Source organism: Pseudochaenichthys georgianus, unplaced genomic scaffold, assembly GCF_902827115.2.
Source record: "Pseudochaenichthys georgianus unplaced genomic scaffold, fPseGeo1.2 scaffold_556_arrow_ctg1, whole genome shotgun sequence".
Lineage (NCBI taxonomy): Eukaryota > Metazoa > Chordata > Actinopteri > Perciformes > Channichthyidae > Pseudochaenichthys > Pseudochaenichthys georgianus.
Window position 1 is genome coordinate 116,004 of NW_027263117.1, and position 22,040 is coordinate 138,043.

The 22,040-nt window shown below is 43.7% G+C and overlaps 1 protein-coding gene across 1 annotated transcript in view; it reads left to right on the top strand.

Moving 5' to 3' along the window:
• Nucleotides 1-21,564, top strand: part of zyx (zyxin) — a 28,874-nt gene extending 7,310 nt beyond the window's left edge. Inside the window, 10 exon segments of the mRNA XM_071202555.1 lie at nt 3,030-3,174; nt 3,176-3,266; nt 6,123-6,385; nt 7,110-7,205; nt 9,022-9,933; nt 11,567-11,708; nt 12,696-12,865; nt 16,471-16,649; nt 18,733-18,853; nt 19,618-21,564. Of these exon segments, the coding sequence (XP_071058656.1) occupies nt 3,043-3,174; nt 3,176-3,266; nt 6,123-6,385; nt 7,110-7,205; nt 9,022-9,933; nt 11,567-11,708; nt 12,696-12,865; nt 16,471-16,649; nt 18,733-18,853; nt 19,618-19,731 (2,220 nt within the window). The 5' untranslated portion in view covers nt 3,030-3,042 and the 3' untranslated portion in view covers nt 19,732-21,564.
• Nucleotides 21,565-22,040: the final 476 nt, after the last annotated feature.

A 22,040-nucleotide genomic window follows, 5' to 3' on the forward strand; every position in this document is an offset into this window, starting at 1 on the left:
AGCCATAAGAAATGAATGCAACTGATTGCCTATAAAAACAACATTAAACATTAAACAATCATTTAAGCTTTGTTAGTTCCAGGTTTAATATGTGCAATAAATTCTTTTCAATAAGTTCTGCAATAAACATTGAACCAGTCCGGCCCTCGTCTAGTACCCATTTTTTTTATTTTGGCCCACTGTGTATTTGAGTTTGACAGCCCTGGAACTTTAAAGGAAGCAGAAGAGTGAACGCCTCACTGCTTCCTGTGCCGAGGCTGGTGATGTCATGATCAGCAGATGCTCTCGGGGTGAGCTCTCAGGGTTTCTCGTCTTGTCAGAACTTGAAGCGTGGCCTCTGTGTTTCAATGAAGTGGAATGAGGAAGAAAGGCACTTCAGCTGTGCCTGGTTACTTTAGCTTTTACCGCCACCCATTCTCCACAGTCATTTTCCAGGCTTGATGTCTTCCTGGAACGGCTTGTTTTCCCAAATACAAACCCAATTATGTCTAAATGGTGTAAACAGCCGGTTTACATTCAACCCACAGTGCAAACAAAGTGTGGCTCTCGGAGAGAAATAGCTACTCTGCATTATGTGCACAGGAGATATGTGCGTGTAACGGCTTTAAAGCTCGTTATAAAAAGAAAGAAAAGACACCCTTTGAGTTATTACAGAATGAGCAATCATTCGTATTTTGGGATCATATTTCTGTGTTGAGAGGAAAACGTCGCCACATTATTATCTTAACAGGATGTTTCTTATTTCCTTCCTAGTTGTATTTGTATCATTATCAGCGCATTGCATGCTTCCCACTATGGGGTATGCTTTTGTTAATCTTAGCCCTTTTTAAGCGGAGAAATGAAGAAATAAAAAAAAGATCAAGACATAAATGCAGCTTCGTCATCACGTCGCTGTTTTCAGTCCGTCTGCTCCCAGACTTGTATTTGTTTTAACTGTAGCTTTAATAGCAATCTAAACATGAATTGACATTTATTGAAGTACTTTTGAATTATAGACGACATGAAACCATTCCCATGCCCTTTGTTTTCATTAACCATGACATTTATGGAAGTATTATTGCTTCATTAGGAAGTAGAGCACAACACAACAAAGAGATCATTGTTCCATATTATCTGTCCTTTTTCTTCCTCCTGTGACATGTGTCCTTTACGACCTATTTCAGGTTAGGTTAATCATTCCTCTGGGGCGCAGTGGCGCAGTGGGCTGTGCATTGATCATCAGATCAAGGGGGCGTTGGGGAACTCCAGTTCGAAACCCGCTCCTGCCACCACTGCGTCAGGCCGTTGTGTCCTTGGGCAAGACACTTCACCCGGATTTGCCCCTGTACATGTATGATATTAATGTGCACGTGTAAAGCGCCTCGATGACTTTGAGGTGTGAAGATGGGCGGTGTGGCGCAGTGGGCTGTGCATTGGTCATCAGATCAAGGGGCGAAACCCGCCGCCACTGCGTCTGTAAAGCCGCTGTGTCCTTGGGCAAGACACTTCACCTGAACTTGCTCCTGTGGGTATTGTCCACAGTACATGACTATTACATGTATGTCTGATATGTATGTGTAATGTGTATCAAAGCGCTTTGGGTCGTGGAAAAAGGAATTATTATTATTATTATTATTCCCCCAGTTGTAATCATTAATATTAGGAGTATGCAACTATTTCAGAGCGTTGGGGGTAGGATAGTTTGTTGAACAGCAACATAATATGAGTTAAGACAGCCAGTGTGTACATATGTGTGCATGTGTGTGTGTGCGTGTGTGTTGGGTCAGTAAGAACAACCGTGCTTTTGACTAAAGTTCATGTTCGGCAGTCTTCAGAGAAATGTGTCCAGACCATGTGAAGGGTGTGTGTGTGTGTGTGTGTGTGTGTGTGTGTGTGTGTGTGTGTGTGTGTGTGTGTGTGTGTGTGTGTGTGTGTGTGTGTGTGTGTGTGTGTGTGTGTGTGTGTGTGTGTGTGTGTGTGTGTGTGTGTGTGTGTGTGTGTGTGTGTGTGTGTGTGTGTGTGTGTGTGTGTGTGTGTGTGTGTGTGTGTGTGTGTGTGTGTGTGTGTGTGTGTGTGTGTGTGTGTGTGTGTGTGTGTGTGTGTGTGTGTGTGTGTGTGTGTGTGTGTGTGTGTGTGTGTGTGTGTGTGTGTGTGTGTGTGTGTGTGTGTGTGTGTGTGTGTGTGTGTGTGTGTTCACATGAAGATGTTATGGTAGTTGCTATCGTCCCTGACATGTTATGTCGTGTAAATACTTTGTGGCTTCTGGGAGAGCCACTGTGTCTGCTCTGTATTCACGGCCTGAGGTGATGTTCACACACTCTCCTCATTCCACCGCGGAACATTTGCCAAAGCTTTTATGTTTAGGAGAAACACTAGATTTGCAGAATGCCTCGTGTCTTTTTTTTTTATTCTGATTTAACAAAATCCAGACACGTTAAAGTCCATACATCCTAAGGAACACTGCAAGCCACAATAAAGTTCTATTTGAATTAGTTTGCTAAGACTTTAGGGGGCGAGTCAGCTGCGCCACAGTTATAAAGTACACAACGGGTACCAATCTGCATGGTGGCAGTTGGTATAAAAGGAGAACAGGAAATGCGGAACAACTGAATAGATCGTCTCAATCAAACTGCAATTTGAGGAAGTAACAGACAATTTAAAAGTTGGATACAAAGACACTTATTTGTTGTTTTGTCTCACCATTTTCACCAATGCTGTGAAGAGCAGCTAACCATCAACGCAGAGCTAATGTAGTCTGCATCCTTTCTGTAGTTCATGTGTTCAGTGTCAGAGCACCCCATCGACAAATCTGGTTCCAATTAGTGTGTAGTTTGGAATTGTGTTCAGCCAAATGTTTAGCTGGTGTGTCATCACCACTAATTCTCCAGCAAAAGACCTGACCTGCTTACGCTGCCCAGGAATGCGAGCCCTTTACTTCAGTCAGCTGATTAACGTAGTCGTTGGGGAGTTGTTTGAACCTGTTTTCATACCTTCTTAGAGTTCATATTTTCCAGCACATTTGAACTAATGTCTCTTGTGTTGGCCCTCAGATAAACACCCAACATGGAGGAGTCCAGCAGCAGCAAGCCGTTCATGGTGACGTCGTCTCTGAACTTCAAAGTCACCCCCCCGTCCTTCTACAACCAGCCAAAGAAGTTTGCCTCTGTGGCACCGCCGCGGTCCAAGAGTGTGACCCCCCCCCTCGGGTCCATCACCCACACCTATAGGCACGGCTGTGATTGGTCGAGTGGGAGACCTTCCTCCGCCGCCCCCTTCGCTCTGTGATGGTATGTTGCATTGTCTCGTTTATTTAGAGACCATTTTAAAGGTCACCTACTATGCAAAATCCACTTCTACATGTCTCTTCTACATCAACATGTGTCCCCTCTTCTTCATGTCTCTTCAACATCAACATGTGTCCCCTCTTCTTCATGTCTCTTCTACATCAACATGTGTCCCCTCTTCTTCATGTATCATCTACATCAACATGTGTCCCCTCTTCTTCACGTCTCTTCTACATCAACATGTGTCCCCTCTTCTTCATGTCTCTTCTACATCAACATGTGTCCCCTCTTCTTCATGTCTCTTCTACATCAACATGTGTCCCCTCTTCTTCATGTCTCTTCTACATCAACATGTGTCCCCTCTTCTCCATGTCTCTTCTACATCAACATGTGTCCCCTCTTCTTCATGTCTCTTCTACATCAACATGTGTCCCCTCTTCTTCATGTCTCTTCTACATCAACATGTGTGCCCTCTTCTTCATGTCTCTTCTACATCAACATGTGTCCCCTCTTCTTCATGTCTCTTCTACATCAACATGTGTCCCCTCTTCTTCATGTCTCTTCTACATCAACATGTGTCGCCTCTTCTTCATGTCTCTTCTACATCAACATGTGTCCCCTCTTCTCCATGTCTCTTCTACATCAACATGTGTCCCCTCTTCTTCATGTCTCTTCTACATCAACATGTGTCCCCTCTTCTTCATGTCTCTTCTACATCAACATGTGTGCCCTCTTCTTCATGTCTCTTCTACATCAACATGTGTCCCCTCTTCTTCATGTCTCTTCTACATCAACATGTGTCCCCTCTTCTCCATGTCTCTTCTACATCAACATGTGTCCCCTCTTCTTCATGTCTCTTCTACATCAACATGTGTCCCCTCTGTGGAAAGAGACTCTGAAAGTTTCAGGAACAAAGATTCTCTCTCTTTTTGATCCATTTCTATAAAAACCTGTCTGAAAATGAGCTGATCAGATTCTGGCCACTTTATGATGTCATAACGATTTTTTTGTCTTGTGTAACCATTAGCCAATCACCAGCCAAGGTAACCCCCCCCCCACCTTATCACCTGAATCTCCTCCTAGAGCACCATTAGCCGCTTTCACACCAAGTACTTTGCCGTTCTTAGTTCCCAGCACTTAGTGCCCCCATGGAACTAAGTACAGATCGCGTTCACACCGGAATAAGTTCCCTGGGGGAGGATTAGTCAAATGAAGCCGCTGACGTCACTTCTTCTTCTTCTGCTTTGGGTTTACTGGCATGCCGCACACCACTTCACGGCGTATACTGCCACCCGAAGTCCCCAGCCGGAAGTCCCCGGAGTTGGGGCCTGGCTTCAGTAGAATCTGCTGGGACTCCCAAACTTTTCAGAGTTTTACGGGGCGTGGTTTGCAATTCGCCCAGCCAATCGAAATTGGTGCTTTTCTCTCTCCGGGATAGTACCACCTCTCTAGCAGGCACTGACAAGGGGGTAAAAGTTCCCTGAACTAAGTTCTCTTTTTGGTGTGAACGCAAAATTCCAGGCACTAACGGAACTAAACGGGAAAAGTACTCCGGTGTGAACGCGCCTATTGTGTTATTTATTTTAACCAAATGTCTCTCAGAGGGGCGTGGGGAGGGGCTCCTTATTTTCATCTAAAGTAACAGACAGAGAATCAGCACTTTGGAAACAGGGCTGAAACAGAGGGGATTATGGGTAATGCTGCCATGATCTGTTTGGTGTTTCAGCCAATCAGAGACAGGTTCTGTATATATCTGAGACCTGTGATATATTGATGAAAAACAGTATAATAGGAGACCTTTAAGTCAGCTCCCCCCTCTCCCCCCCCTCTCTCCCCCCCCCCACTCCCCCCGCTGCTTTTTTACGCCGCAGCATGCAGAGCTTTCCAGTTGAGTTCATAATAGCTCAGTGTGGGGCTGTCGTTTTAATGAGTCGTCTCCGAGACATAACGTCACTGTTCTGTAACTCCTGTCGTTCGGTGTTAAATGTGATGGTCTAATAACTTTGCTTTAGTTGTGCTTACGTTTAACAACTAGTATGAATTTGCAGATAACTAAACCCCGCCAAATTAAAGATACCCTGTTGAGTTTTTGAACCCGACAACAGTATTTGTGTTTCAAGTGGGTCTGGCATGCATGAGGAAACACATGCGGGTTTCCAGCTCATGGTTTTACGCTATTTGGGTCGACCATTGATGGTGTGCATGCGCAAAGGAGTGTAGCAATGCACCTGCAAAGGCTGCGCAGAAGAAAATCACTAGCAAGAGCACAGAGATATAAACAGTGCCAATATTTACTAAATATAATTCCTAAATGTTTTCTCAGCGAGGAAATGCATTCAACATGTCTGCTTGACCACCAGGATACACTCAATGTGTTTTTGATAAGAAACACTAAAAAAGCCTTTCTTTGTTTACAAGAAAAGTCCAAAGTGCACCTTTTAACATTTAACACAAGAAGCTATCAGAAGAACATTTAAAGGTGGAAGATTTCCCAAACTAAAAAATAATAATTGTCCTGTTTGTGCTATAGACGAAGTGTGTGGAAACGTTCGCTATCTCAAATCAACTGTTAAAAGTGAACATGTAATTGGATGATTAAAGGCACGGTCATACACGTGCAAAGGCAGATGAGGTCAACTACAAGCCCTTGTTGCTATTGGCTGAGATCACAACCTCATATAACCCATGTGACGCGGCTTTGCTTTGCTACCGTAAGCAAATGTTTTATTCGCCCACTTTTTGCATAAGTCAAATATTTGCAAATGTAAATGTCGCGCACGTGTGACTGTGTCCTCGTACATATTGAAACCGTTCTGTCCCAACTTTTTTTAACCAATCATCCTTCCTCCTTTCTGCCAGACTTCCCCCCTCCTCCCCCTCCTCCTCCACTGGATGATGATTTGCCAGCCCCTCCCCCCGAATGCCAGTCCTCTTCCTACGAGGCGGCCTCTCCTGAATTCCCCGCTCCCCCTCCAGCGGTGGAAGACCTGTCGCTCCCAGCTCCCCCCGATGACTTCGCCCCCCCGCCGTCCTTACCGTCTCCCCCTCCTCCCCCACCCCCTCCCCCTCCACCCCCACCCCTCTTTGCCTCTGGTATTCCTGGTGCTGCTGGAAACCCACAGGTGAGTCACGATGCCGTCTTCCCCGAATCAGGCTAAAGTCCGTCTGCATGTTTCCTCTTTCGGCTGCATGTAACTGCATTTCCATGTAATGTCGTTATCAGAGAGGACACTGGGGGACATTGTCGTGAGTCCATGGAGTGTTGGCAGGAAATACTGCCTTTTTCCACAAATTATGTTAGCATTAGTCTGGGGTAAACCACCCAGTGTCATGCGTCTAACCGAATGATTGCCCATTTATAGAACTGAAATAGTTTTAGACATGCCATGAAGGGTTTATTGTTGAGAAGTTAATTGTAGGATTGTGTTAATTGCAGATGGATTGTCGGGCTATAAAGGCAGCAATGTAGGGAATAAAAACAAATGCAGCCACTGTACACCTCCTTGTTTAAATCAGCAAGAGTGCATGCTAAGTGTTCAATAACCAAATCATTATTCATTTGTTCCCTTTCATCATTACTCACTACATTAAGTGTGTTTGTTTGTCATTCATTCTTTTATCTGGGTTTTCCACCACACTCACTTTGTCAAGTAATGTTTCTTTCTGCATATTTGCATAGATTAAAGACCCCAAACACAGTCCTGTAAAGGATATCCATATTTAGGTCAAACATGTATCATCATCCACCTTTCTCTTACTGGCTCATCGTCTTTTGCTTCATTGTTTGTCTTTATTTGTGCAAATGAATGTACTCCTTTTGACCGTCTCCTCCTCGCCCCCTGCCAGAGACTTGTGGAGAAGCAGACGAGCTTCGATCAACAGCTGGACACTCTGACCGACTTACTGTCCGAGATGGAGACCAGGGGACCTTTCAACCCCAAGGTACGAAGCAAGGAAGGATACACAATGCACTGTGAAACACACACACACACACACACACACACACACACACACACACACACACACACACACACACACACACACACACACACACACACACACCATAATGACTCAGGTAGCCCTATCATAGTCTTATCACACTTTCAGGTGTAGTCATTGCTCGTATTATGCAATAAATCACTCATTACTTTTGACTACATTATTCAGTCTTTTGACATAAATGAACATTCATTTTCACATTTTGAAAGTGTAATTATTGTTTTAGATGTTTTGTAACATGGGTCCGGTAATTCAAACAGTGTTTCTGCTCATAATGCAAATTAACAAAAACATTTATGAATAGGCTAAAATCAAGACTGACTTTTACCAGTGCTTTTTTTAGTTTAAAGGTGGGGTAGGTAAGTTTGAGAAACCGGCTCGAGATACACTTGTTGTTATATTCCATGGAATGCTCTTAACATCCCGATGGCAATGAATACATGAAGTGCTTTGACAAAAAATCCATAAAAAATGTCATCTGTGGAAGCCGTGGCGCTGTAAAAAGCACGACCAATCATCTGAGCCGGCCCGGCTAAAGTAACTGGATGGCCTACCTGCCTGTCAGCCTTCCATCGGGGCACAAACTTATCTCGTGCCCTCATTGGTCATGTGCGCGTTCGTGTGTGTTGGAGGAGGGGCTCTGTGAGGAAGTGGCAGATTTTCTCCGGCTGTGTATTTTCAAATTCTAGCGATCTCGAGCCGGTTTCTCCAAAATTACCTACCCCACCTTTAAGTCCTAATTGATAAGTCAACCGACAAATAATACACTATTTTAATAACTTATCAATGAATTGTCCGAAAAAGTCAAGCAAATATACCAAAGAAAATCAATTCAAGATGTCACCGCATGTCACACACACACGCACACACACACACACACACACACACACACACACACACACACACACACACACACACACACACACACACACACACACTGGGATACAGAGAGGAGCAGGAGAACAAAGACTTTGTTTCACAGGAGCCATGATGTAGATCATGAGAATGAGTCAGATGGAGGGTCAGTGGAAATAGTTTGGAGAGGTTGGTTTAATTTAGTCTCTGTTCAGGTTGAAAGCTCAATGATAAGTGAACTTCACCCCATACCGAAAACAAAAAGTGAGGTAGCTGGTGATTCACACAGAGAGGAGACACTCAGAGAGAGAGAGAGAGAGATGCACACAGAATGGAGAGCACGAGAGTGAGGTAGAGCCAGAGTTTGCTGCCAGAGACCCGGTGAGAGAGCGCCATAAATGGAGAGCGTTTCCATCCAGCTGGGATGTTCTGGATCGCTGCGGAATAATGTTGGCTCAAAACAGCCAAATACATTTCACAGAGATGAAGCGCTACTCCTGATAAGCTCGACCTGCGGAGCGCTTCCAGTGTTTACTTTAATCAAAGTTGCTCGTTCACTTTAATCAAAGTGCCGGCTTACTGCTTTTCAGAATATTACCTTCTCTCTGTTGAGTGTCAGTTTATAATGAATGGAAGATTTATGTTCTACAAGAGCTTCACGTTGAGTTTTGTTTTGAGGTAGAATCAGAATCAAGTTTATCGCCAGGTACGTTCACACATACAAGGAATTTGCTTTGGTGTACGACGTTGCAGACCTAAACAACGCAAGAACATAAGCTATAAGAGAAGGTAAAACATATAACGCAGACACCGCAAATAGACACCGGTTACATATGCAAAGGAAACTACAAAACGACTTGGAGAACCATCTGGAATAACTGTATTGTTTCTGTTTTATCCGCAGATACCAAGCCAGTATTCTTCCGCACCAGCAACAGCACCCAAGCCTCCAGCTCCCCCCCCCACCGCCCCGAAACCATCCCTCTCCTTCCTCCCGCCCCTTGAGATGGGAGACCGCCCGCCTCCTGCTCCCTGGGCCGAAGAACTCAAAGCCAGAACGAACCGACACGCCAATAATCACAACTCTGGACCCAACTCCTCTCAGCCGCTCTCTAAAGCCCCCGCTGTGGCCCCCAAAGCTGCTTTCGGAGGGAGAACGGCCACTTCCTCAACCTCCCTGGCGCAGAAACTGAACCAGAACCTGAACCAGAACGCGGTCCCAGTCGCACCGAAGCCTTCCCCTGCCTCCAGCTCCTTCCCTCCGCCTCCCGCAGCCCCCCCCGCCGCTCCTGCTCCACCCAAAACCACGGCCCCCGCCCCGGCCTTCAACCACATCAAGAGTTCTCCCTTCGCTGGTCAGATGACTGCAAACCAGAACCCCCCCGCTGCGCCTGCTCCTCCTCCTCCTCCTCCTCCTCCTCCTCAGCCCAAGATGATGGCATCTCCCTCCTCCTCCTTTAACCAACCAATGAAATCTCCTCCTCCTCCTCAGCCCAAGATGATGGCGTCTCCCTCCTCCTCCTTTAACCAACCAATGAAATCTCCTCCTCCTCCTCAGCCCAAGATGATGGCGTCTCCCTCCTCCTCCTTTAACCAACCAATGAAATCTCCTCCTCCTCCTCAGCCCAAGATGATGGCGTCTCCCTCCTCCTCCTTTAACCAACCAATGAAATCTCCTCCTCCTCCTCAGCCCAAGATGATGGCGTCCCCCTCCTCTTCCTTTAACCAACCAATGAAATCTCCTCCTCAGCCCAAGATGATGGCGTCCCCCTCCTCTTCCTTTAACCAACCAATGAAATCTCCTCCTGCAGCAACGGTATGTTATGTTTTTATTTCTCACTAGTATCATTGTCCATGTTTTAGCGTATTTTTTCTGTTTTGCTTTTATTTTACATTTTTTATATCCTATTTTAATTTCTTGTCAGCTTTAATTCGAGGGAATTTCATCAGGATCACTATATTTATTTTAATATTGTTGTTGTTATGTTTTTCTGTAAAGGCTGCTTTGTGCATGAAAGATGCTATAGAGAGGCGAAGTCACACCCCTCTACTTCCGACCCATGGGACCTTATTTCGGAAAAATTATGTATTGAAGTCAATGGAAAGAGAAAGGTTATCTTTCGATCCCGTTTGAATTGTGCCACGAATTACACACATGATGTTTGTCAATCTTAAAAAAATAATTTCCATGTCAAAAAAGTCACAGTTTGTCGTAGAACTGTTGAAATATAAGACTATGAAAAATACGCAACTAGAAAGACTACAAATCCCAGAGTAACTGATGTCACAATTGTTTTCCTCCACCAAATAAGAGATAGCTAAGATAAGATAACTTTAACAAGATTCCTGTGTGCTTAGTACCAGGTTGTTATCATACCAGCAATGGGTCTTGCTCGAGTGGCTGGATCAAGTTAGCTACCTAGCTAGTAGCTAGCACGTTAGTTAGCATTACAGCCTTAGCATTGTCTTTTTATTAGCCTTAACATGAAGTAACATTAAGTAAACCAAAATGTTAAACAGTAAGAGTAGTAGTCATATTTCGTGAACCCTTTTGAAGAGTACTGTCACACCGGTGTGATCATTCTATAATACACCGTTTAAGCCCGGATGCCCCCGGGGGAGACATGCTAATGCTAACGCTACATTAGCATCGGCGATCTTTTCTACTTTTGTGCTATCTGCACAAATGATTAACATTGAACATTAAAAAGATCAGGCAGTTCAGGGAGAATCAAAGGCAGGCAGCGTTGCATGACATGGCTCGACCAAAAATCGTTTATAAATGTGCTATAAATAAAACTTGATTTGATTGATTTGACATTCTTCTGGACGTGTTTCATTGTGGTGATGGTGAGGGTAGTCAATCCCTTGTTTGACAAGACAGTAGTGACGGCCATCTTGGTGACGTGTGTTGTTGTGCGAGACCAGAGATGTAGTTCATTGAGCGGTTTCACACAAAAAAAGTCTTACTTCACAGTTTTAAGGCAAAAAAAAATTGTTAACTTGAAAAATGTTCTATTAAATTGACAAACATCATGTTTGTAATTCGTGGCACAATTCAAACGGGATCGAAAGATAACTTTTCTCTCCCCATTGACTTCAATACATACATTTTTTCGAAATAAGGTCCCACCATGGAGGTCCACCGTTCGCCTCTCTTACAAATAAAGTTTATTATTATTATTTCACTAAAGAAACACTCATTGCTTTGCATGTACAGTAAAAAGGCATAAATAATTTAGCTTCTAGTCATGAGAATTATTCATCTCTGGACCTGCGCTAACCGTGTTTCTAGAGGTAAACTGCTCAATCGTGAATAACACAATGCTATTTAAGGTATGTTGAATGAAGCTATGTGAATAATGTATGATTTAAAGGTGTGTGTGTGTGTGTGTGTGTGTGTGTGTGTGTGTGTGTGTGTGTGTGTGTGTGTGTGTGTGTGTGTGTAGCCCTCACCCTCCGGCCCAGTGGCTATCCCAGGTGGAGGCGTCCCTCTGAATATGAGGGAGGTGGAGGAGCTGGAGAGGATGACCAAGGACTTCATCAGAGACATGGACACACACGCACCCGTCATCACCTCCCCGCCGACAGGTACACACACACACACACACACACGACACAAAGACAGACAGTGGATGTGATATGTATGATTTAAAAAATAACATTATTATGTCATTTCTAAATAGATTTGTTTGCAATATGAGAAAACTATGTAATACCCAAGACTGGAAATATAAAAAAGTACTATTACTACTTTTCAAACGGAGGTCAAAAGTGCTTTCACACAAAAACAGAATACGAATACACACATTATAAAACACAGAAAGTAAAACAAACAGTAAATAAGAGAATGGAAATGTTCCGATTGTTTCTGGCTGAACGTAAAATATTTATAGATAATAAAATGTATTCACAGGCTTTTATATATCTCTGCAGTGGTTTTCAGTTCCATGCATGACCTTAAAGGGACAGTCCACCCCGAAACCAAACGTACATTTTAATGCAAGTTGCAGAGAGTTGAAGATATCTGCCTTCGATCAAATACAGAGGAACTAGATGGCACTCGTCTTGAAGCTTAAAGCAGAAAAAAGAAATGAAAAACTCAAATTGAAAGTCTCTATCCAGAGGTAATTCACAGATCTCGCTCTCAGTAGTTTGATGGAGGAACTATTTACTTCCTACTTAACTATATCTGCCAACTCTCTCCTTGTGCCGGAGGAAGTGCGAACGAGATTGGCGGGTGTAGTTTGGTGTAATGAAAAATAGATCCTACATAAAGCTGCTCACAACAAGAGTCCGTACAACTAAACAAATCCATTAAATCGTCTGTTTTTTTTTAATGTGGAAATAATAACAATTACTGGTATTTATTTTAGCGCTTTTCCAAGTGCTCGAAGCGCATTACATATTATACATGAATAGCTTTGTTCATTATAATAAGCATGAAGGAAGGACACTGTAGTTATAACACAAGCAGAGCAGAGGAGAGTAGAAAGATGGATGTATTTGTGAATAATCTTGTTTGTATATCTTATTTATTCAAACTTCTCTCTCTGCGCCTCTCTCCTCCCTGTTCAGAGGTGTGTGGGAAGTGTGGCGAGGCTCTGTCCCGCACCCAGCCGGCCGTCAGAGCCATGGAGAAACTCTTCCACTCCGACTGCTTCTGCTGCCTGAGCTGCCAGCGGCCCCTGCAGGGCCTGCAGTTCTACGACCGCGACGGGGCCCCCCAGTGTGATGACTGCTACACGGTGAGGGGCCAATGCACACTGCAGGAGCACAGCAAAAGACACGTACTTTCTCAAATTCTAACGTTTTAAAGGTCACCTATTATGCAAAATCCTCTTCTTCACGTCTCTTCTACATCAACATGTGTCCCCTCTTCCTCATGTCTCTTCTACATCAACATGTGTCCCCTCTTCTTCATGTCTCTTCTACATCAACATGTGTCCCCTCTTCCTCATGTCTCTTCTACATCAACATGTGTCCCCTCTTCTTCATGTCTCTTCTACATCAACATGTGTCCCCTCTTCTTCACGTCTCTTCTACATCAACATGTGTCCCCTCTTCTTCATGTCTCTTCTACATCAACATGTGTCCCCTCTTCTTCATGTCTCTTCTACATCAACATGTGTCCCCTCTTCCTCATGTCTCTTCTACATCAACATGTGTCCCCTCTTCTTCATGTCTCTTCTACATCAACATGTGTCCCCTCTTCTCCATGTCTCTTCTACATCAACATGTGTCCCCTCTTCTTCATGTCTCTTCTACATCAACATGTGTCCCCTCTTCCTCATGTCTCTTCTACATCAACATGTGTCCCCTCTTCTTCATGTCTCTTCTACATCAACATGTGTCCCCTCTTCTCCATGTCTCTTCTACATCAACATGTGTCCCCTCTTCTCCATGTCTCTTCTACATCAACATGTGTCCCCTCTTCTTCATGTCTCTTCTACATCAACATGTGTCCCCTCTTCTTCATGTCTCTTCTACATCAGCATGTGTCCCCTCTTCTCCATGTCCCTTCTACATCAACATGTGTCCCCTCTTCTCCATGTCCCTTCTACATCAACATGTGTCCCCTCTTCTTCATGTCTCTTCTACATCAACATGTGTCCCCTCTTCTCCATGTCTCTTCTACATCAACATGTGTCCCCTCTTCTCCATGTCTCTTCTACATCAACATGTGTCCCCTCTTCTTCATGTCTCTTCTACATCAACATGTGTCCCCTCTTCTTCATGTCTCTTCTACATCAGCATGTGTCCCCTCTTCTCCATGTCCCTTCTACATCAACATGTGTCCCCTCTTCTCCATGTCCCTTCTACATCAACATGTGTCCCCTCTTCTTCATGTCTCTTCTACATCAACATGTGTCCCCTCTTCATGTCTCTTCTACATCAACATGTGTCCCCTCTTCTTCATGTCTCTTCTACATCAACATGTGTCCCCTCTTCATGTCTCTTCTACATCAACATGTGTCCCCTCTTCTTCATGTCTCTTCTACATCAACATGTGTCCCCTCTTCTTCATGTCTCTTCTACATCAACATGTGTCCCCTCTTCTTCATGTCTCTTCCACATCAGCATGTGTCCCCTCTTCTTCACGTCTCTTCTACATCAACATGTGTCCCCTCTTCTTCATGTCTCTTCTACATCAACATGTGTCCCCTCTTCATGTCTCTTCTACATCAACATGTGTCCCCTCTTCTTCATGTCTCTTCTACATCAACATGTGTCCCCTCTTCTTCATGTCTCTTCTACATCAGCATGTGTCCCCTCTTCTCCATGTCCCTTCTACATCAACATGTGTCCCCTCTTCTCCATGTCCCTTCTACATCAACATGTGTCCCCTCTTCTTCATGTCTCTTCTACATCAACATGTGTCCCCTCTTCTCCATGTCTCTTCTACATCAACATGTGTCCCCTCTTCTTCATGTCTCTTCTACATCAACATGTGTCCCCTCTTCATGTCTCTTCTACATCAACATGTGTCCCCTCTTCTTCATGTCTCTTCTACATCAACATGTGTCCCCTCTTCTTCATGTCTCTTCTACATCAACATGTGTCCCCTCTTCTTCATGTCTCTTCTACATCAACATGTGTCCCCTCTTCTTCATGTCTCTTCTACATCAACATGTGTCCCCTCTTCTTCATGTCTCGTCTACATCAACATGTGTCCCCTCTTCTTCATGTCTCTTCTACATCAGCATGTGTCCCCTCTTCTTCATGTCTCTTCTACATCAACATGTGTCCCCTCTTCTACATCAACATGTGTCCCCTCTTCTTCATGTCTCTTCTACATCAACATGTGTCCCCTCTTCTTCATGTCTCTTCTACATCAACATGTGTCCCCTCTTCATGTCTCTTTTACATCAACATGTGTCCCCTCTTCTTCATGTCTCTTCTACATCAACATGTGTCCCCTCTTCATGTCTCTTCTACATCAACATGTGTCCCCTCTTCTTCATGTCTCTTCTACATCAACATGTGTCCCCTCTTCTTCATGTCTCTTCTACATCAACATGTGTCCCCCTCTTCTTCATGTCTCGTCTACATCAACATGTGTCCCCTCTTCTTCATGTCTCTTCTACATCAACTTGTGTCCCCTCTTCTTCATGTCTCTTCTACATCAACATGTGTCCCCTCTTCTTCATGTCTCTTCTACATCAACATGTGTCCCCTCTTCTTCATCAACATGTGTCCCCTCTTCTTCATGTCTCTTCTACATCAACATGTGTCCCCTCTTCTTCATGTCTCTTCTACATCAACATGTGTCCCCTCTTCTTCATGTCTCTTCTACATCAACATGTGTCCCCTCTTCTTCATGTCTCGTCTACATCAACATGTGTCCCCTCTTCTTCATGTCTCTTCTACATCAACTTGTGTCCCCTCTTCTTCATGTCTCTTCTACATCAACATGTGTCCCCTCTTCTTCATGTCTCTTCTACATCAACATGTGTCCCCTCTTCTTCATGTCTCTTCTACATCAACATGTGTCCCCTCTTCTTCATGTCTCTTCTACATCAACATGTGTCCCCTCTTCTTCATGTCTCTTCTACATCAACATGTGTCCCCTCTTCTCCATGTCTCTTCTACATCAACATGTGTCCCCTCTTCTCCATGTCTCTTCTACATCAACATGTGTCCCCTCTTCTTCATGTCTCTTCTACATCAACATGTGTCCCCTCTTCTTCATGTCTCTTCTACATCAACATGTGTCCCCTCTTCATGTCTCTTCTACATCAACATGTGTCCCCTCTTCATGTCTCTTCTACATCAACATGTGTCCCCTCTTCTTCATGTCTCTTCTAAATCAACATGTGTCCCCTCTTCTCCATGTCTCCTCAACATCAACATGTGTCCCCTCTTCTTCATGTCTCTTCTACATCAACATGTGTCCCCTCTGTGGAAAGAGACTCTGAAAGTTTCAGGAACAAAGATTCTCTCTCTTTTTGATCCATTTCTATAAAAACCTGTCTGAAAATGAGTTGATCAGATTTTGCCCACTTTGTGATGTCATAACGATGTGTTGTCTTGAGTAACCATTAGCCAATCAGCAGCCAAGGTAACCCCCCCCCCCTTATCACCTGAATCTCCTCCTAGAGCACCATTGAGTTCTTTGTAACCAAATCTCTCTCAGAGGGGCGTGGGGAGGGGCTCCTTGTTTTCATGTGAGACATGTTTTGTATATAACTGAGACCTGTAATATATTGATGAGAAACAGTATAATAGGGGACCTTTAAGTGCAGTACTTGAGTAGATGTACCTGATTACATTCCACCATTGCTCTTTAATAACACAAATAACTAATAATACACAGTGTTGATTATTAATCATTCTCCCCGCTGGTCCTCAGAGCTCTCTGGCGGTGTGTTCCCGCTGCGGGGAGAGGATCACAGACCGCGTGCTGAAGGCAGTGGGCCAGTGTTTCCACTCTCACTGTTTCCGCTGCAGCACCTGCTCCTGCTCTCTGGAGGGGGCGCCCTTCATCACCGACGACAACAACAACCCCTACTGCGTCCCGGATTACCACAGGTAGATACTGGCTGTTTTCAAGGATTCAAGATTCAAGGCTTTTATTGTCATATGTGCAATCGCTACCGTGGAGTTATGACAATGAAAAGCTTAGGTCACAGGCTCCTCCAGCAGTGCAACACAATAACACAGATAAAATAGTGCAAGAAGAGTCTATATACAAGTAATTGGAATATGATATATTAGATAAATAATTCATCATCACCGACGGCAACGACAACCCCTACTGTGTCCCGGATTACCGCAGGTGGATACTGGCTGTTCACTCCTCTCTGACGAGGAAATATTACATCTCTATGCAATGTGTGTTGACAAGGAAACAATGTGGGACAAGACTTTGACAAAGAAGGTTTCTCAATTCTCTAATTCCCCTCCTCGACTCCCCTCCTCGTGTCTCAGTCCCGCCCACAGGAGATGCGAGTCGAGGAGGGGAACCGAGGAGAGAGGAGGGGAAGCAGCAGGCGGTTAGAGAAATGAGAACTCCTCTCCTCTGAGCGGTCATTTTAAAGAGACGTCCATTAATGATGACAGGAGGCACAGCAGCCCTCTGTCTGATGGACAGATGTGTTCATGATGACTTATATATTTACTTTTAATTCATCACAGTGCGGTATAATGAGACAATAACAGGCTACAGATGTGGACACATACATACATACACACACACACACACACACACACACACACACACACACACACACACACACACACACACATATATTTATATAAATTAAATGCTTTGACAATAAATACATACAAAATGTCATCTGTGGAAGCCGTGGCGCTGTAAAAACTAAGCACGACCAATCCTCTGAGCCGGCCCGGCTAAAGTAACTGGAGCCTACCTGCCTGTCAGCCTTCCATCGGGGCACAAACTTATCTCGTGCCCTCATTGGTCATGTGCGCGTTCGTGTGTTGGAGGAGGGGCTCTGTAAGGAAGTCTGAAGGAAGGGGCGGATTTTTTTCGGCTGCGTACTTTCAAATTCTAGCGCACTCGAGCTGGTTTCTCTTTTCTAACCTTCCCAACCTTTTTAAAGCTTAAAGAAAAAAAGACAAAATATTTCAGAAAATAGTGTCTGTAAAAATCAACAAATCCATAAAATGTAATTTCTTATCTTACATGGAAATGACTTTGTCAGGTTTATTATTATCATCAATCGTTTGGGGATGTTATAAACACAAGCAGAGACACATAGGAAGGTGTGTGTATTTATTAGTTATTATTTCTATATAATTTACTCTTTTCTAACATCTTTCTCTCTCTGTGTTCTGGTTGGCAATGAACATCTGAAGTCCCAGCGTCTTGGAACAATACATCTTACACTGGGTACAAATGTAGTAAAACATGTTAACAGGATAAAGGAGAATGTATGAGGATGGGAGTTGCTCCCGATGGCCAAAGGTGTGTGAACGTTATGTCCTAGAGTAAGGTACACTGCTCTGTATGAATGGGTGAATGACATGTAGTATGTAAAGCGCTTTGAGGGGTCGTAAAGACTGGATAAAGCGCTACATAAGTACAGTCCATTTACCATTTAAATACTGTACATTGCAATAAAACACAGCTTATTGTAAGTATATATAGATGTATGGATTGTAAACGGATGTATGTGCTATAAACAAATGAAGGGGAAGTCTGTTGCTCTTGGTCCTGTATGATTGAAAGGTCAAATCTATTTTAGCAGTTTATACATTTCTATGACCCCATTTATCATACCTCTGAATACTGATAAGAGTTTATTGGAGGAAGGAGGCAGCAGCTCTTCTTCCTCATGTGAAAGTGTGCAAAGCAGGCTAAACTGTGGCTATCAAAATCAATCAATCAATGTTTATTTATATAGCCCAATATCACAAATGTTATATTTGTCTCAGTGGACAGTTTGTACAGAATATCCCTACGATACGACCCCCTCTGTCCTTGGCCCCTCACATCGGACAAGGAAAGAAATACCAATAAATCCGTCAGACAACTAGCTGACAGGCCCCACAGCATACTGCTTTCGGTGCTACTTGACTATGAGTGTGAATGTGTGAGAATTTGCTTAAGGCGATCAACTAACCCCCCCCCCCCTCTCTATTCCAGGCGTTTCTCCCCTCAGTGTGTGAGCTGTAACGAGCCCATCGTGCCCTCCCCGGGCAGCGAGGAGACGGTCAGAGTGGTCGCTCTGGACAAGAACTTCCACCTCAAGTGTTACCGTTGTGAGGTGAGACATTTAAACTCCAGGTGTTGTCAAAATAAACCTCAGATAATGTTCAAGGTTCCAGGCTTTCATTGTCATGTGTGCATAGCTACAGTGTAGTGAACATCTTAGGTCACAGGCTCCTCCTACAGTGCAACACAATAAAACAGATAATAGTGCAAGTAAATAAAATAGAATATAATAAAAGCTATATTATAGCTACCGGCCCATGTAGGCTACCGGCCCATTCCCCAGAGACAAACATCAATGAAACAGGTGTAATCCTCTTCTTAGTTCGCTGTGCCGTTGTCAGGCTGTAGTGGTCTGAGGCCAGGGCAGGCTGTTATTGATAGCCTACATGTGGCGCTTCTGAGTGGTTGTGTATGTCCGTGCGTGTGTGAGCGCATCAGTGTGCGCTTATGTTTGGGGCGGGGGGGCCCAAAACAATATTTGCACCGGGGCCAATCACAACCTTGTTACGCCACTGGGCCTGTATTATTCAATCTAATTATCCCATTCCTCACATACTTACATATATAATATCCTGCTTTATATTTTGTTACGGTACATTTGTAATTCAACATGTATATTTTCAACTTTTTTTTTTAATGCTATTGTATTTCTATTGAGATGTTTACATGTTGAAATGTTTATTTCTTTTAATTTTGTATCGTACAATACCATGTCTTTTAACGCAAACAAATCGCAAATTGGTATCAACAAAGTACTTCTTATCTTATCTTAGTAAATAACCTGCTAATAAACACATCTGTGTGTCTGTCCTGCAGGATTGTGCCCGCCCTCTCTCCATAGAAGCCGATGAAAATGGCTGCTACCCATTGGATGGCAAGATCCTGTGTATGAAGTGCCACACCCAGCGAGCCAAGCAAGCTGCGCAGTGATTGGCTGAAGCGGCGTTACTCTCCGATTTAACTATGAACCAAAATCCAAAAGCACAGGATTCATCCAGCGGCCCTTTTGCCTTGGCAGCAGTCATTCAGTGTGTGTGTGTGTGTGTGTGTGTGCGCGTGTGTGTGTGTGTGTGTGTGCGCGTGCGTGGAGCAGTGTGTCTGCATGCAGATCCAGAGTAGTATTCCCCTCGTCTTTGTTCTCTTCAGTGCAGAAGTAATGTACTGCATTGATTTCCACCTTTTATCCCCCAACTCATCTAGCCCTCTTTGTGTACAACAACGTATTTTTTGTGCCAATTCCATGTTTACGCTAAACGTTTCCAGCATAACTTGCACAAGAACAGTCAAAAGAGCAGTCTGATGAATTTAAAGTTGCCTTCTCGCGCCTCGATATTGTAAGTAGCAACAAGAAATTGCCATTTTAAGCGTTCACTGGGCGGTCTCTGTCCCCGTGAGCATTGTAACGAAGATGCTTTTGTACCATAGGCTGAGAAGTACCACATTTGACCACTCTGCAGATTTCACCACTCCGATTGGCTGCTGGTTGAGAATATCTTTAACATGTTGGCAGTTTTTGTGCCTGCTCGCATGGTTAATGATGCTTTCCTGCCTAGAGAGTGCTTCATGTCAGCCAATCTACTCCGACAGCATCTTAAAGACGTCTAGGGCTAATCATTAACTGCAAAAAACAAAAACCGGGATTGTTGCTCTTAGTTTGTGATGTGAATTTGATCATTTACAGGCATGCGTTTTCACTATGTCTCGTAGCTTTCGCTCCTTCAATCATACACACAGTAAAAGGGCAAGATCAGAACAAAAATTAGTCCCTTGAGTATTTTTACATGCATGCTTTTTGAATGCACAATTATGAACAAGCACAGATCCCATTCAACGGATCTAATGAAAACAAAATGGTTATGAATGCCAGCTGCACGGCTGAAAACAGGACCGATCATGTGATCGTTGCACATTTCCACAGTGAAATAAAAAAGCCTTTGAGTGTCGCTTTGACTCTAAAGCCCCCGCACATGATACATTTTGTATTAGTGGTAACCATCTAGACATACTAGTAGCTTTTGATATGCATCTCTTGCTTTAAATATTATAATTTATGGATTCTTTTTTATTAAGTATTAAGGTTATGTGTACAAAACAACCTGTCCTTACAGTAGAATAATAGATTAGCATATGATACAAATTAGTGACCAAATATGTTGTAGCTGGAAGTTAATAAACCATGTTACATGAGATTCAATGTCTGACTTTCATGTATGTTCTTAATCACCTTCTTGCGTTTGGTCCCAGTTTATTTTGGTTTATTGTATTGTTAAAGTAAATACCACTATTATTTACTCTGTTCATGTCGGTATATTCTACTTTATTCCTATCTTACTGTACTGTATTTCGTTGATAAATGCTTACAATGATTCCATTCTGACCCTGGAGACGTGCCTTCTCCGCTGTTGTTTCTCTGAGTTGAGCCGACAGAAATTCATTCCACACAGAAAAACACAAAACATGGCAACAGTGATTGAGCGTTGCATGCTATCTGTGTCAGTGGTGGTGTTTCCTCCAGTGTTTCCTCTTCAGCCCGCTCCGCCTTCGTCATCACTCTGAGATTTGATAATGCCTTCATGGTTGCATTTATCTGGCGTTCTGTTGTGTTTGTCATATTGTATTACATGCGGATGCCTTGTCTTTTCATATAACTTTTTCAAAAATGAAATGTGTGTATGTGTTTAAAATCCTTATTTAGCCCCCCCTCCCTTTGACTGTATCAAAAGATAAACAAATAAATAAATAGCTACAATGCTAAATACCAAATGTTTCTGTCTGATCTCTCAACTGTACAACCATGCTATTAATCAGGTGGTGGAATAAGTATTATAGTTTACTTAAATTAAAGTTGCAATACTACATTGTAAACATTACTATAGCCGCTCTCACACCAAGTACTTTGCCGTACTCAGACCCCATTTACACGGGGACGTTTACGCACCGTATGCGTTTTCAAAAAAGTCTTCCGTTCACACACATTCGGCTCAATTAACGTGTCCGTTCCAGAGCCCTAGAGAGTATCTCTATGGCGCTGGTCCGTTCACACGAAACCGCTGGAAACGCTGTAGTACATATGCCGGGCCTGTAAGTGGCGCTGCTGCCGCCTCAAAATACACCAAAAGCAGCGAAGAAGACCCCGGAGCATGGTTGCCCTTCTGTTTATTCTCCGCGGTGGACGGCGTGTGCTCCTACTGTAAATCTCTCCGGTTCCAGCAGAAGAAAAACACCCACCTCTCGGCCTC